This window comes from Scomber scombrus, chromosome 7, assembly GCF_963691925.1.
Source record: "Scomber scombrus chromosome 7, fScoSco1.1, whole genome shotgun sequence".
Lineage (NCBI taxonomy): Eukaryota > Metazoa > Chordata > Actinopteri > Scombriformes > Scombridae > Scomber > Scomber scombrus.
This window is the reverse complement of record NC_084976.1, coordinates 32376741-32392398: the sequence shown is the minus strand read 5'-3', so window position 1 is coordinate 32392398 and position 15658 is coordinate 32376741. Positions and strand designations below refer to the sequence as shown.

General features: G+C 40.2%; 2 protein-coding genes across 3 annotated transcripts in view; both read left to right on the top strand.

Moving 5' to 3' along the window:
• The first annotated feature begins 2801 nt into the window (after positions 1 to 2801).
• On the top strand, positions 2802 to 5703 carry LOC133984009 (B-cell receptor CD22-like). Its single transcript, XM_062423223.1, has 6 exons — positions 2802 to 2853; positions 3073 to 3444; positions 4018 to 4287; positions 4423 to 4525; positions 4806 to 4846; positions 5534 to 5703. The coding sequence occupies exons 1-6, from the start codon at positions 2802 to 2804 to the stop codon at positions 5539 to 5541; spliced, it is 846 nt and encodes a 281-aa protein (XP_062279207.1). The 3' UTR covers positions 5542 to 5703.
• A 3401-nt stretch (positions 5704 to 9104) lies between these two features.
• LOC133983071 (NLR family CARD domain-containing protein 3-like) overlaps positions 9105 to 15658 on the top strand; it is a 59377-nt gene continuing 52823 nt past the window's right edge. Inside the window, exons 1-4 of one of the 2 annotated variants that reach the window (XM_062422014.1) lie at positions 9105 to 9183; positions 10060 to 10218; positions 10729 to 10862; positions 10974 to 12939. In XM_062422014.1, coding sequence (XP_062277998.1) covers positions 10091 to 10218; positions 10729 to 10862; positions 10974 to 12939 — 2228 coding nt within the window. In that variant the 5' untranslated portion in view covers positions 9105 to 9183; positions 10060 to 10090. The remainder of the gene's footprint in view (positions 9184 to 10059; positions 10219 to 10728; positions 10863 to 10973; positions 12940 to 15658) is intronic. The other variant, XM_062422015.1, reaches the window with a different exon arrangement.

Here is a 15658-nt window from a genome sequence, read left to right as displayed (position 1 = left end):
GCTGATGGGAGTGGAGTCTCTTCCAGGATGACAATGCCCCCATCGACTGAATGACTGGATGAGTATGAAAATGATGTGAATATGATATGGCCTTCACAGTCACCAGAGATTTTGGACCCATGTGTTGGAGAAGGTATTCGACCGTGTCCCTCGGGGAGTCCTGTGGGGGGTTCTCCGGGAGTACGGGGTATCAGGGTATTGGACCCCTGGATACGGGCCGTCCATTCCCTGTATGACCGGTGTCAGAGCTTGGTCTGCATTGCCGGTAGTAAGTCGGACTTGTTTCCAGTGAGGGTTGGACTCTGCCAGGGCTGCCCTTTGTCACCGATCCTGTTCATAATCTTCATGGACAGGATTTCTAGGGGCAGCCAGGGCGTTGAGGGGGTCCCGTTTGGTGACCTCAGTATTGGGTCGCTGCTTTTTGCCGATGATGTGGTCCTGTTGGCTCTCGATTTACCAGTCAATCTTCGTTCCTACCCTCACCTATGGTCATGAGCTTTGGGTAGTGACCGAAAGAACAGGATCGCGGGTACAAGCGGCCGAAATGAGCTTCCTCCGTAGGGTGGCTGGGCTCTCCCTTAGAGATAGGGTGAGAAGCTCGGTCATCTGGGAGTAGCTCGGAGTAGACCCGCTGCTCCTCCGTGTTGAGAGGAGCCAGATGAGGTGGCTCGGGCATCTAGTTAGGATGCCTCCCCGACGCCTCCCTGGTGAGGTGTTCAGGGCACGTCCCACCGGTAGGAGACCCTGGACACGCTGGAGAGACTATGTCTCTCGGCTGGCCTGGGAACGCCTCAGGATCCCCCGGGAAGAGCTGGACGAAGTGGCTGGGGAGAGGGAAGTCTGGGTTTCCCTGCTTAGGCTGCTGCCCCCGCGACCCGATCCCGGATAAAGCGGCAAGAAGATGGAAGGATGGTGTTGGACAGCGCTCTCCACCACAATCATTAAAACACCAAATGAAGGAATATCTTTTGGGAGAATAGTGTTCATCCCTCCAGTAGAGTTCAGACTGTAGAATCAATGACAAGGAGCATTGAAGCTGTTCTGGTGGCCCAACACCTTACTTACACACTTTATGTTGGTTTTTCCTTTTATTTGTTTAGTCTGAAATATGTAGTTGGTGTCGGGTAATGTGGGCGGGGGTTAGAGGGGTGGTGGATGAAATGTGGGGGGTTAGGGTGTTGTGGTTTTGGATGTTTGGGTGAGTGTATATGGATATTTTCCATTTGATGGAAGACCATATTCTAGTCTTACCCACCAGGAACATCAAAGGTGTAACAATGTTCACTAAACCACTTCATTCACTCAATGCGGCGATCAACAATTTATATGTTCAAATGTCTAATGTGGAAGATATCGTGAGGCCATGAGGCAATCTGATGACAAACACATTGTTTATAATGTATGAAAGTTGTATATCGGTCAGATTGGACCCGAACACAGAGGAGGGATAGTTATTGTTATAGTTATTGTTCCTAGTGTGGACGGTCTTTTACATATGATCATATCCAGATCCAACCTCTCTCTATAAGACGCACCCCACTTCAATATAAAATCATATACACCGGTTTTTACGGTTGGTCTAAGAGGATAAGAACTGAGACCTTATTTTCATCGGTTTAATCTGGGGTAAGTGGTTATTTTAGGAAGAGGCGTTTCAGTGCTGTGGTCTGTATAAACTTTACATGTGAAAAACAGAAGGCAGGATGTGGCTGCTGTGACTATATTTGGTCATCTGTCAGCTTTATCATGCACTCATTCTGCAGAAGTTCAGCTTTGAACAAACAGGAAGTTTCATAGAAAATAAATGATGTAGTTTTACACTTAAAGGAAAATGTGAGTCACTGTGTAAATTTAACACTGCTTATCATTTAGTTTGCAGCAGCAAGCTTCCCTATACACTACATTTAGACATTATACTTATACATTTATGACTACATTTATACATTTACACGCTTCATTTATACATACATATATATACTGTACTAATAAATGTCTGGATGTGATCTTCAAACTTTAGCAGAGCTCTCTGCTCAGCAACACAAGACTAAAGAGAAGAAAACATCTTTACTTTGTTTCCTCCTGAATATTTTCTGACTTTAAATGTTTCAGCACCTCTCCCACAGTGTGATAAAGCTGAAGCAGCCATTCATAGTTATTAATTACATTAAATTAAACATATCACCTGTTTACTAAATCTTGTGAAAGGAGTAAAAGGAATAAAAAGAAAGTCCATTAATTGATGTTTAGCCGACATAAACACGAGTGTCTGGTTACTGTTTATTGAAGATGATAGAGAGCGCTCGGTTTCACCAGCATGTGTTTTATTACATCGGCAGCTTTCGTTTTATACGTGATGAAGCTGTTTTAATTTTATACTTGTTTCGTCTCAAGGAGTTTCTTAATGTTTAGCAGTAAATCATTTCCACACTTAAAACTAGTCTGTCTCCCAACCTGCCATGCATAGGTACGTTTGCTCAGCTATGATTGGACAGTCACAGTTCAGGGAGACATTTATTCTCTGAACCTCAAAAATAGGAAAGACACAGATGCAAAATGTCTCATTTAATATCACTGTAGTGATCAGGATGGACTGTTTGTGTGACACCACAGACATGTTTCACCAAGTTAGGCGTCAACATGACAGGAAATGTTGAGAAACTTTAAAACGGATGGATAAAGATAACAGAATAAAGGAAGAGGTGCAATTTCTGACGGTCAGTCAGTGCTGTTCTCACTGCTGCTGTTTGAAACATAACAAGGTTCAAAAGTTAAAGTGACATAAAGAAGGTAAAGAAGTAAGGATGACAGTTTGGGACAAACAGATTCCCTGGATCTTTATGATGCTTCTGGCTGGTGAGTAATGACCTGTATATATGTTACTGTTGTTGGCATTTTATAAAACACATATTTATATTTCTGTCAAACTGCTGCCACAGTTTCTGTTTTAACATCAAAACCATCAAATCCACAACTTTGTGTTTTCCATCACTGTTTTCAATTTAAAGTAAATGTTCAGTTTACATTCTCAGGTCCTTTTCCTGAACTCATCTGTCATCATTCTGTTATTTCCAGGTGCTGCTGGTGCAGCTGTAAACTATCAAGAACCTGTTTGTGCTGTAAGAGGATCGACTGTCATCCTGCCCTGCACCTTCACACCACGGAGGTCTTTCACTCAGGATGGTAGAGAAGTTCCACTGAAGATCATCAGAGTCCGCTGGTGTGTGAACCATGAAATTTGTCATGACACCACCCCGTATGTGTATGACAGCGCGTCACCAACAGCCAACCCTCGTTACAAATACCTGGGAGACATGACTGGAAACTGCACTTTACAGATCAGTAATATTCAGAAGATTGACAGCAAAACCTTCCGCTTCAGGATGGAAGCTGACGACAGAGCAGGACATTACACTGGGCAGTCAGGAGTGAATGTCACTGTCACTGGTAAGAGCTTCACATGCTAATGCTAACACAGATATTACTTATTAACATTAATCATCTTTAGAGGTTATAGTCCTAACATGATGACAGTGTCCTGTTGTTGGTTGTTTAATAGTTAACGTTTCTCTGTTTGTCCCTGTTTCTGCTTGTGCAGTGGTGCAGAGGATGTTTGTGTTGATTTCTCTTGTTCTGGTAAATAACTAATCACTCGTATACACATTAGTTATCAAAGGGTTCAAATTCAGCGTTTGGTGGTTTCCTGTTATTTATATCCTGTTCTGATGTTGGATGTTAAACATTATCAAAGTTCAGAAACTGGAGACGTTTGTAGAAATGCTGCCTGCAACTCAAAGCTCAGGGCTTCAGTGTGATGAACGGGTGACGTCTGTCAGGCTGAAGCAGAGACGTACAGAGAGCTTCAGGAGAAGAAAATGTTCTTACATGAAGTTCAGTGTTCCTGAATGATGAAGCAGATGTGTGTAGTTTGATTCTTTAACCTTCACACCTGCCTGCTGCATGTACTGATAATAACATCATGAAGTCACAGAGAGAAACTAAAATACTTTTTTACTTTAGAACCTGTTCAAATGAAAATTCAGAGCTCCAGTGATGCCGGAGAGCTGAGCCGGATTCAACAAGTCACACTGAGCTGCACATCAATCTGCAGCTTCCACCAGCTGGAGGTCAGCTGGTTTAAAGATGGAAACGCCCTCCCACAGTCTGGCCCCGCCCTCCAGCTCGGCCCGCTGACTGCAAAGGATTCTGGGAACTACACTTGTGCTCTGACAACCGATCAGAGAACAACCTCCCTGCCGTTCACTGTGCGTGTGGAGAAGGAAGATGAAGGTTTGTTGGTTTAGTTTTATCTTGAAACTGCATCAAACTGCGTCTGTAGACACTTTAAACAGACAGGAACCAAAAGGTACCGAGATGTCATGTGATCGTTGTTTGACCAAGATGTCTGTCCTGTCTGTTTTACAGGCCTGAATCATGACACATGGGACAAACTGCTGATAGTTCGTGTGGTTCTGTTCACGCTGCACACTTTGCTCATCGTCATAGTGACAGCTGTCATCATCAAAAGGTAACTGCCACCTTCCTGTATCTGTAATCATTACTCAGTATGAGAACGTTTCCATGGTTACTCAATCAGTGGACAAACCTTTAGATAACTTTACATAAATGAATCTTTGAAAAGACAGGAGTTTTTATTCCAGTAGAGACACAGAGTACAAATATAGAGCTGGAGATGTGAAGAATATGTGTCATTTAATAATTTGGCTTACCCATTATTGTACTTCTTTTGATTATTAAACATCTTAGATTTTTTCGACCTCTCAATGTTTTCTCATCCTTCTTTTCAGAACATGTCTTTGCAAGAGAACTGAAAGTCATGTGACAGGAGGTGAGTCACTGACGATCACATCAGACAAAATTCTAACACTTTATATAAAATTAAACATTAGATTAATATTTAACTTCCTCTTAAAAAACATCAGCAGTTGAAGGAGAACACATTCTGACATCTTTATGTAAAAACTAATCTAATATAAGGAACTACTGCTGCATTGAAATAACGAAGTAACTTTTTTTTTTTTTTTACTTCAAATAACAGAAAAAAACAACAGAATTGTGCTTCATATCATAACATTTTCTATTACACCTGTCATTGTTACATCTGTCAAAAGTAAGAAGGTCTGAAGCTGCTAATAATGTAATAATTGTACCTGTTTTTTTAATGTAATAAGTCAATAATGTGATAAGTTATTATGCTGGTAATAAAAAGTCTCATAATAAAATAATATACTAATATCACTTTATTTAAATTTCATTAATTGGATATAAAGTTGAACCCTTCCATACTTAGTCTTACTATTGTTTATTTCAAATATTTGCCTGATCACATCTCTCTCTCTCTCTCTCTCTCTCTCTCACTCTCTCTCACTCTCTCTCTCTCTCTCTCTCTCTCTCTCTCTCTCTCTCTCTCTCACTCTCTCTCTCTCTCACTCTCTCTCTCTCTCTCTCTCTCTCTCTCTCTCTCTCTCTCTCTCACTCTCTCTCTATCTCTCCTAAATATTTCTTTCTCTTGCAGAACCATAATTGACCACTAGATGGCAATGGACCAACAAGTGATCACGTGACTGAAACTAGACTTTCTTCAGTCTAAACTTCCTTACTTCTGAGCACATATGTTAAACAGTAATCAATGATCTAATATTCTTTAGTAAACAGTTCATTTTGTCTTATTTAAAAGAAACTGAAAGGAGAATTTACATGTTGATTTATTTACAGTTAATATTTGTAGTAATATAAAAAAGGTAATTGTTTGATTCTTTTAGTTTAAAATGCAGATAATGTAATTTTTATTATATTTGTAACATTTGTTAAAGGATAATTATTACTGTTGCTTTCTGTTAACTGCATCTTTATGGCGGATTGGGAGGAGCGAGGTTATTAAGTGGAGCTACAGCTTTTTAAAATACCTTTTAAATTACAATTCTTACTGTTTGTGTCTTTAACCTGTTGCACCCTAGCTATATTTTCAGAAAAAACGGCTAAAAAGAAAATGTCTGGGGACATCTAGGCACCTCAAGGAATGTATTCCCAGTGTCAGAAATAGTGTGTCTGTTATTATACCTGAGTAAATTGGAATAAAGCAAAGGAGAAATGGGAATTTTCTATCCTCGCCTATTTTTCCCCCCCTATTTGACAGAGGATAACACCATGCTAACACTAATTCCATGCACACAGATGCCACTGATCACCTTCAGCAACTCCTTGACTACAAATGTACCACATTTGATAGAATTTGAGCAAAGGGCAAAGCCTCCACAAAGGTTTTAGTGAGGATAGGACCAGGCGGACATTCATTTGGCACTATTTGGCACAGTTGGGCACCAAAGTGTGCCAAATAGGTTATTTTCCACTTCCAAAGGAAAATGGCTGAAAAATACAACATATGTCCATTACAGGAGTCCTTTGGTTGAGGTAACCTTTGCCCAGCCACATATGCAGATGTGGAGCCTGCACTCTGCTGCAGCTGCTGCAGCCTCAGGTTTGCTGATCATCCAATTCATAGTCTGTTCTGTTGCTGTGTCCTTTGCTGGGTTTGTCTGCTGATGAGTCGTCTTCCACCCCCAATCTCTGTTACTCTGGGGTTATTATTATTACAGTGTTTCTTCTTCTTCACTGATCTGTGAGCTTTCTACATCCTGACTGCTGGTCTTCATCATCATCATCAATCTGCTGCGGGCTGTTTTTCCTTTTTCTCTCGTTCATTTCATCCGTGCACTTTGCGCTCTGCTTCCTGTTTTAGTCGGCAGACTTCAGCTGTGACTGTCTGACTAACATTTGAATATATAACATATCTGCTGTAATGTGATTCTGTTTATTCTGTATGTAATGGTGTCTGTATATTTTTGTTTACTGTCCAGCAGACTCTCTGTTGTCTTCAGTTTTTTGGTTTATTAAGATATTCAGAATATTTGTATTAGCGCCACCATTAAAAATACAGAGTCTGTTTCACTCGATTTATTTCATATTTGGTGTTTATTTATTTAGCAGCTGCAGTTGGATTTGTGTGGTTAACAAAGTTTTTGGAGTCACATATTGAATAATTTTATGTGTGTACAAGCCTGCAGCCAGCCAACAATAAAATGTAATTTATTGTTTGATTTATTAGAATGCAATGATGAAAGTTCACATGTAAAACAGCAGATTTAAAAGCAATTGAAAGGAGTATTTACATGTTGATGTGTTTACAGTTCATGTTTGTCGTAATATAAAAGGTTAACTGTTTGATTCTTTGTGCTTAAAATGCAGAAAATGTCATTTATATTATATTTGTAACATTTGTTAAGATTGTTCAGATGATTATTATTGTTGCTTTCTAGTAACTGAGCATCTTTATGGTGGATTAGGGGTGTGTCACACTCCGACCTAGAGTGAGGGTAGTGTGCCAGAAGGCTGACCGAAAAAAGGTGTAGTTTAACCTTAAAATGTTGAAAAAAGGTCATCAAGTCCATTTGATGCAAAACATGAAGTTATTTATTGCCCTTTAAATACAGTCCATGGAAATGTGAGCAAACACCATTGGGTCTACAAGGCACTACAGCCCTTCTCTGACTGCCTAGGCCTAGACTCCATTTAAAGACTTAGCCCCTCCCACTGGACCATACCACCTATAATTGGAATCAATCAAATAATCACTTAACTCCACAGGTCAATTTCCATATCGGACATCATTACCAAATCTATTTACACTTTAAAGGCCGTCATCAAAGCATTCACACAAGGCCTCAATCCAGAAATGAATTTAAAAACCGATTTCAACCCCACAGTTAGTATGGTTCAGTAAGATGGACTGAGCATGCTCCCTACAGGTTACTCAGGCGTTGGTATGGTTCAGTAAGATGGACTGAGCATGCTCCCTACAGGTTACTCAGGCGTTGGTATGGTCCAGTGAGATGGACTGAGCATGCTCCCTACAGGTTACTCAGGCGTTGGTATGGTCCAGTAAGATGGACTGAGCATGCTCCTGACAGGTTACTCAGGCGTTGGTATGGTCCAGTAAGATGGACTGAGCATGCTCCTGACAGGTTACTCAGGCGTTGGTATGGTCCAGTAAGATGGACTGAGCATGCTCCTGACAGGTTACTCAGGCGTTGGTATGGTCCAGTGAGATGGACTGAGAATGCTCCCTACAGGTTACTCAGGCGTTGGTATGGTCCAGTGAGATGGACTGAGCATGCTTCCTACAGGTTACTCAGGCGTTGGTATGGTCCAGTGAGATGGACTGAGCATGCTTCCTACAGGTTACTCAGGCGTTGGTACGGTCCAGTAAGATGGACTGAGCATGCTCCCTACAGGTTACTCAGGCACTATTAAAGACAGCCTGAAACAAGGCTCGGGTCCTTTGTCACTGCCCAGCACCAGGAAATACTTTGGTAAGAAAAAAACAACATAATTAGAAAGAAACTCATGATTTCCAAACCTCAAATAATAAAGAGATACCCAAATAATAAATGTGTTTGTGTGATTCTAGGAAACTTTATGGCAATAAATAGCACAGGAAACTTACTTGGATGTTAAATGTAGTTCAGTGTGTGCAACCACCAAACTAAAAATAGCATGCTACCTGGCTAACATGTGGTCTGTGTAATGAATGATGGTGTGGTGTATTACCAGTGTCAGGGGAAACTGCCACAGGGTGCCACAGAGTTTTGTTTTCTCTCCTTTTAAATAACGATTCTTACTGTTTGTGTCTTTAAAAACTTCGGAAAAGGACGATTTCTCTCATGTTCAATTTCACAGTAAACTGTTCATCATGTGGTTCTGTGGATTTATTTTAATGAGGATTCAGGAGGGGAATTATTAGAGTCAAGCTGAGAAAACCTACCATGTGTATCAAACATGTAGTTTAAAGAATTGGAAGATGTATTAGTAAGACTCAAATATACATAAAGGACACAGAGTCACATCTGAGAATGATATACGCACACACACACACACACACACACACACACACACACACACACACACACACACACACACACACACACACACACACACACACACACACACACACACACACACACACACACACACACACACACACACGACTTCCAGTAAAGAGGAAGGGAGTAGTCAAACAGGAAATAACTCTAAAAGTGCAACTATTCAGTCTTTAGACGCCATTTGAAGTCAACGGAGCAGAAGAAGGACAAAGCAGCTTTAAAGCAGGTGAGTGTTAATATTACTACTATAAATAATGATTAGTGTCATTATTGATATATCTGATCTGAAACACAACATATTACCGGAGATGTTCATATAAAGCAGCAGATATGATTTTCTAGGTGAGCTACAAACCAGCCACAGAGAAAAGAAAGTTAAAACATGTCTAAGTTCTGTTGATCTGTTTCTGAGCTCGTAAACTTCTTTAGTCTTTAGTGTCGTTTTCATGAATGGAGCTTCTCTACAACCTGCCGGACGTCTGACCTTATATGGTGTTTTAAGATCATCATTCATGTTAGTTTACTCTTCTCTGGAACGCGTTCATTTAGAACAGCTGGGATTCATCATGTTTACCAAGATCCTTTACGACTGTTTCCTGCTGATACCACTGTTTGGTGAATCCCACGTGGCTCACTCTTAAAGGTCAAGGAAGGAAGGAATGAAGGGAGGGAGGAAGAAGGAAGGAAAGGAGGGAGGAAGGAAGGAAGGGAGGAAGAAGGAAGGAAGGAAAGGAGGAAGAAGGAAGGAGGGAGGAAGGAAGGAAGGTTAAAGGTCCACCTCACGAAAAAAACAAGACAAATTTAAGAAGAAAATATGAACATGTTCTTACATCTGGCCCAGAGTCGTTAAAAGTTGTTTCCTCTTTTCTTTTCCTGGTTTCTGTCTTCACAGCGATGTGATTAAAGTAGAGAGAAGTCACAGTTAAGAAGCACACACATGTTTATCTGAAGTCTGTTGGATTTAAACCAGAGTCAAAGTTTCTCTTTGTGATGACTAGAAAACACACATGGTTGTAGTTAAAGTCATGTAAACTAATAAGAAGCTACTAAGCTGAGAGGCAGGACTGGGTTTAATATACTGTGTATGTGTGTGTGTCTGCAGTGTTCCTGGTTTACCTCTCAGACTCCAGAAGATGAAGAAAGAGGAGGAAGAGCAGGACGGAGCAGAGTCTGTAACATCCGGCTATGTGTCTATGAAGAGTGACTGGTCTAAAGGTCATCCTCCACTCTTCAGTAATGAACCTGGACCCTCAGACACAAAGTAAGAGACTGTTTCTACTGTAAACTGACATGAAGATGATTCAGTTTTTAAATGTCATTTCATAAACTACATTACAACACTATTTGTTTTAAAAAGTCAGTCACTGATATATTTTGTAGTTACCAATGACACTTTAATATTCATATATTCATTCACTTGTTTAATCATTTATGATCATTTTTTTATTTCTATCTAAATGATGCAAGTTACAGAAAAACACCTTCCAACTATTCATGTGAGCAGATTCAAACACTGTAGAAAAACCTGCCATCTTTAATGCTGCAGTGACTGAGAGTAAATGTAGCTGCAGAAACTAAACCAACAGCAAACACACAGTTATTTCACTGTGGATGTAAACCTACTCAAGAGCCTGAAGAACACACTTGTAGAAATATCCAAATACTGAGAGTCTGGACTGTTTATGAAGGGAAAGAGCTGCATGAAGCATGTGAGCTGTCGGTTGGCCTCCACTAATGTCATGTGACATAAAGAATGTGTTCATGTCCACAGAGAGAGGAAGAGGAGTGGTGTTTCTGTGGAGGAGCAGTCTGCTTCATCAGGAGACTCCTCCTGTCCCCAGTGTGCAGAAGGATCCAGAACCAGACCTGGACTGCAGACAGACAGTCAGACCAGCACTGTACAAAGTAAGACTGAAGATCTGTCTGCTGATGTCATCATCTCTGAAAACAGGAATCTACGTCCTCTATCCTGCTGAACATATATTTATAATGATACCTTCTTTTTCTGTCTTTCAGCAGAAAGTGGTCTGCAGGAGGTTTTAGATGAACATCAGATCAGTCTGAACAGCACATGTGAATGTGTGACTCAAGGAACTGATGAAGCAGGAACTAAAACCTTCCTCATCAGCATCTTCACTGAGGTCCACATCACAGAGGGACAGAGTGAAGAGGTTAATACCCAACATGAGGTGAGGCAGCTTGAAACAGCTTCCAAGATGAAGACCCTCCATGACGCTCCAATCAAGTGTCAGGACATCTTTAAAGTCTTACCTGACCAACAGAAACACATCAGAGTGGTTCTGATGAACGGCGTCGCTGGCGTTGGAAAAACCTTCTCAGTGTTGAAGTTCACTCTGGACTGGGCACAGCGCTCCAACAACCAAGATATCAGTCTGCTGATTCTGTTCTCGTTCAGGTCGCTGAACTTGATCAAAGATGAGCAGTACAGTCTGCTCATGCTGATCCATGTTTTCTATCCAACATTACAGAAGCTCACAGCAGAGAAGCTCGCTGTCTGTAAAGTTCTGTTCATCTTTGACGGCCTGGATGAAAGCAGACTTTCACTGGATTTCAACAACAGTGAGGTCGTGTCTGATGTCACACAGAAGTCATCAGTCAGCGTGCTGTTGACAAACCTCATCAAGGGGAAGCTGCTTCCCTCGGCTCTCGTCTGGATAACTACCCGACCTGCAGCAGCCAATCAGATCCCTCCTTCATGTGTGGACAGGGTAACAGAAGTACGAGGCTTCACTGATGACCAGAAGGAGGAGTACTTCAGGAGGAGATTCAGTGATGAAGAGCAGTCCAGCACAATCATCTCACACATCAAGACATCCAGGAGCCTCCACATCATGTGTCACATCCCAGTCTTCTGCTGGATCACTGCTACAGTTCTGGACCACATGTTGACTCCAGACCAGAGAGGAGAGCTGCCCAAGACCCTGACTGACATGTACTCACACTTCCTGCTGGTTCAGACAAAGAGGAAGAAGAACAAGTATGATGAAGGACATGAGACGAGTCCACAGGAGCTGACGGAGGCTGACAGGAGCCTTCTTCTGAAGCTGGGGAGGCTGGCGTTTGAACAACTGGAGAAAGGAAACATCATGTTCTACCAAGAAGACCTGGAGCAGTGTGGTCTTGATGTCACAGAGGCCTCGGTGTTATCAGGAGTTTGTACAGAGATCTTCAAAACAGAGAGTGTGATCTTCCAGAAAACAGTCTACAGCTTTGTTCATCTGAGCGTTCAGGAGTTTCTGGCTGCAGTCTACATGTACCACTGTTACACCAGCAGGAACACAAAGGTACTGAAGAACTTCCTGGAAGGAGGAGAAGAAGAAGAAGAAGAAGAAGATGACGATGACGATGCTGATGCAGATGATGATGATGATGAAGATGCAGATGCTGATGCAGATGCTGCTGCTGCTGATGATGATGATGAAGATGCAGATGCTGCTGCTGATGATGATGATGATGAAGATGCAGATGCAGATGATGATGATTATGAAGATTACTCATCTCTGGATGTGTTCCTGAAGGGAGCCATGAGGAAATCTCTCAGAAGTAAAAATGGCCACCTGGACCTGTTTGTCCGCTTCCTTCATGGCCTCTCTCTGGAGTCCAACCAGAGTCTCTTAGGAGGCCTGCTGGGTCAGACAGACAACAGTCCAGAAACCATCCAGAGAGTCATCAACAACCTGAAGGAGATGAACAGTGATGATATCTCTCCTGACAGAAGCATCAACATCTTCCACTGTCTGATGGAGATGAACGACCGCTCAGTACATCAGGAGATCCAAGAGTTCCTGAAGTCAGAGAACAGATCAGGGAAGAGACTCTCTGTGTTCGACTGCTCAGCTCTGGCCTACATGCTGCAGATGTCAGAGGAGGTTCTGGATGAGTTGGACCTGAAGAAGTACAACACATCAGAGGAGGGACAACGGAGACTGATCCCAGCTGTGAGGAACTGCAGAAAGGCTCAGTAAGTCCAGATGTGATTAACATTATAAATCAGTGTAGATTAGTAGTTTAGTTCTTCAATTATAAATAATATAAAATTCTTATTATTATTAAAATAGTTGTTTATATGTGAAATAACATGTCAGTTATATTTAGTCTCAGATGTGTAAATAATGTTTCAGTTGGTTGTTTCTAGCTGTTAAGTTAATGAACAGTTATTCTATTTATTTCTAGTCATTATTGGATGTTACAGTTGTTTCTTCTACTTCTCTTCCTTTGGGTGTTGGAGGCTTCATTCAAACCTGGTGAAACACATGAAGGACTTTAGAGGTTGTGGTTGAGGTTTTATTACAGCAGCATTTTATCACAACATATATCAGTATGTTACAGTTATCAGTGAATAAAGTTATTATTACATGAGCAGCTTCTGTACATCATATATAATCACACACTGTTTTTAACACTATGATTAAGAGTTTAAAATAAGTTCTGTTTCATTTTACAAAGAAGATTTGTGAAGTCAGAGAGAATTGCTTTCATCATCATTTTGTTCTTAAAGGTTTCTGAGACATTTCATAGTGAGCACGGAGGATCAGCCAATCAGCACACTGATTCAGTAATGTCAGTTATACAACAATATGTAAAGTTAGCTAACGTTAACCAACATTAGCCTCCGTAAACTACTGGTCATAGAGACTAAACCCCTGAGTGTGTTGAACCGAGCAATGGAGCCTTTTATTTCTCATCAGTTCATCTTTTTATTGTAAAGAGGGAAGTGGTGTTACATGGTGTTGTTCTGAAGTCTTTCTGATATTCTGTTGGTCACAGAAAGAAACTCTCAGCTGTTTTCTCTCTTGTTGGTGTAGAGAAGAGTAGTAGCAGGAAATGCACAGAGGTCTGATCAATATATAAGAGCAGAATGGCAGAATTCAGCCTGTTTAAAGAGATCTGATACACATTAAAGCTCAATGTTATATTTATAGGGATTAATGGCATGATTGTCATTAGTTAACTCTTATTAACATGAGTTCATACATATGTTTATGCAAATGTTTGTTTATCATTATTGAAACAATCCAGAACAATTAAATATAAAATAATAATAATAATAATAATAATAATAATAATAATAATAATAATAATAATAATAATAATAATAATAATAGAGTTATGGTGTGGTATCTGACATTTAATGACATTTAATGAAATCCTGTGACACTTGAACATATGCTGCTCTTAGGTTAAAGGTTAAAAGCCAGGTATAGTTAAAGGGCCAGAGGCTGTTTGGTCCAGACTGACCAGTTGCTCAGAAGGTGGAGTTTTTAGAGATAAGAAACTATATATAGTGTTGTTAGAACTGTATGTTTGACACTGTTCTCTTTTCTAATCAAATCTTTAAAATATACAAGTGTGAGATGTCAGCGGTGGAACTCTCCACCGCTCAGCTCAGAGCACACATAGCTCTATCTCTTTGTATATTACACAAAATATGCAGCATAACTCATACTGTATTAAAATGAATGTAAAACAAAATCAAACATATTTAAAACCAGGATTCAAAGTACAATGAAATTATTTCCCACATTTTCCAGTCTAAAATAATTAAATTAATTCACCCACATTAGCTCATTTTTCTCAAGTGCAAAAATATCAAAAAAATGAACTGAATTAGACAAATAGCATACCTTCAGAAATAAAGAAACAAAAACAGGCGTCACACACACACAGAGCCACACTGCAACTCTCCACCGCTCTACAGGAAAAAATTGTAAATTAAAATTCACATAACCACAATAAATAGTCACGTCACATATGAAATAATACAGTTATTACACAGCCATAGCATGCAGCATAACCTCATGACATCAGTATGACAAAGAGAGAAACAGAGGAAAACCTGGTTCAGCTAGCATAAGGCTAAGTTAACTAACTCTGCATGAATAACTCAGTTTAAGATTCAATTTACAAATTATTAATCAATGGAGGCTTGACTAAAAGTTTCATTAGCATGTTGCATTACAGCATATATCAACATATTGTGGTTATGAACAAAAAAAAATATATAATAAACAAGACAATGGAGAGAGCGCTTCATAAAGTGACTCACCAGCTCAGAGCACACACAGCTCTATGACGCTAGGTGGTGCAACGCCAAAACAACACCCCAGTGGAAAGAGGGTATACAATTGAAAATCAATGTAGGAACCTTTCTTTTTTCTTTTTCTATTCTTTTACAGGGGGAAAAAATCATTTTGGGGAAGTTCACAACACAAAAGAAAGATTTTAGGGAAAATAAATAAACAAAACATAATAAGACATTTTGACTTGGCTACACTCAGAAGGTGGAGTTTTTAGAGATAAGAAACTATATATAGTGTTGTTAGAACTGTATGTTTGACACTGTTCTCTTTTCTAATCAAATCTTTAAAATATACAAGTGAGAGATGTCAGCGGTGGTTTCCTTCTTCATCAACACATCAAGAGATAATTATTATAAACTACAATGGTCATCAGGCTGAAGCATCAGCTGGGCTTTGGGCTGGATCACCTTATCAAAGCTGCTCAGTGTCTCCCTCTCTCTTCCACCAGCAACATCTCTTTTCTTTCTTTGCTTCATGTGTTTGTTATTGTCTAGCACACATTTCCCCTCATCCATGCACTTCCCTACACTACTGATTCTACACATTACACATGGAGTTCACATTTACTTTGTTAATAACTTTAATACATTATTTTAGTTT

What these genes read in the sequence shown, in the direction of transcription:
- LOC133984009 (XM_062423223.1), top strand. Translation starts at nt 2,802, where the DNA reads ATGACAGTTTGGGACAAACAGATTCCCTGGATCTTTATGATGCTTCTG. An exon ending in CTTTATGATGCTTCTGGCTG is followed by an intron (nt 2,854 to 3,072) that starts GTGAGTAATGAC and finishes TGTTATTTCCAG; the next exon opens with GTGCTGCTGGTGCAGCTGTA. An exon ending in AGTGAATGTCACTGTCACTG is followed by an intron (nt 3,445 to 4,017) that starts GTAAGAGCTTCA and finishes TTTTTACTTTAG; the next exon opens with AACCTGTTCAAATGAAAATT.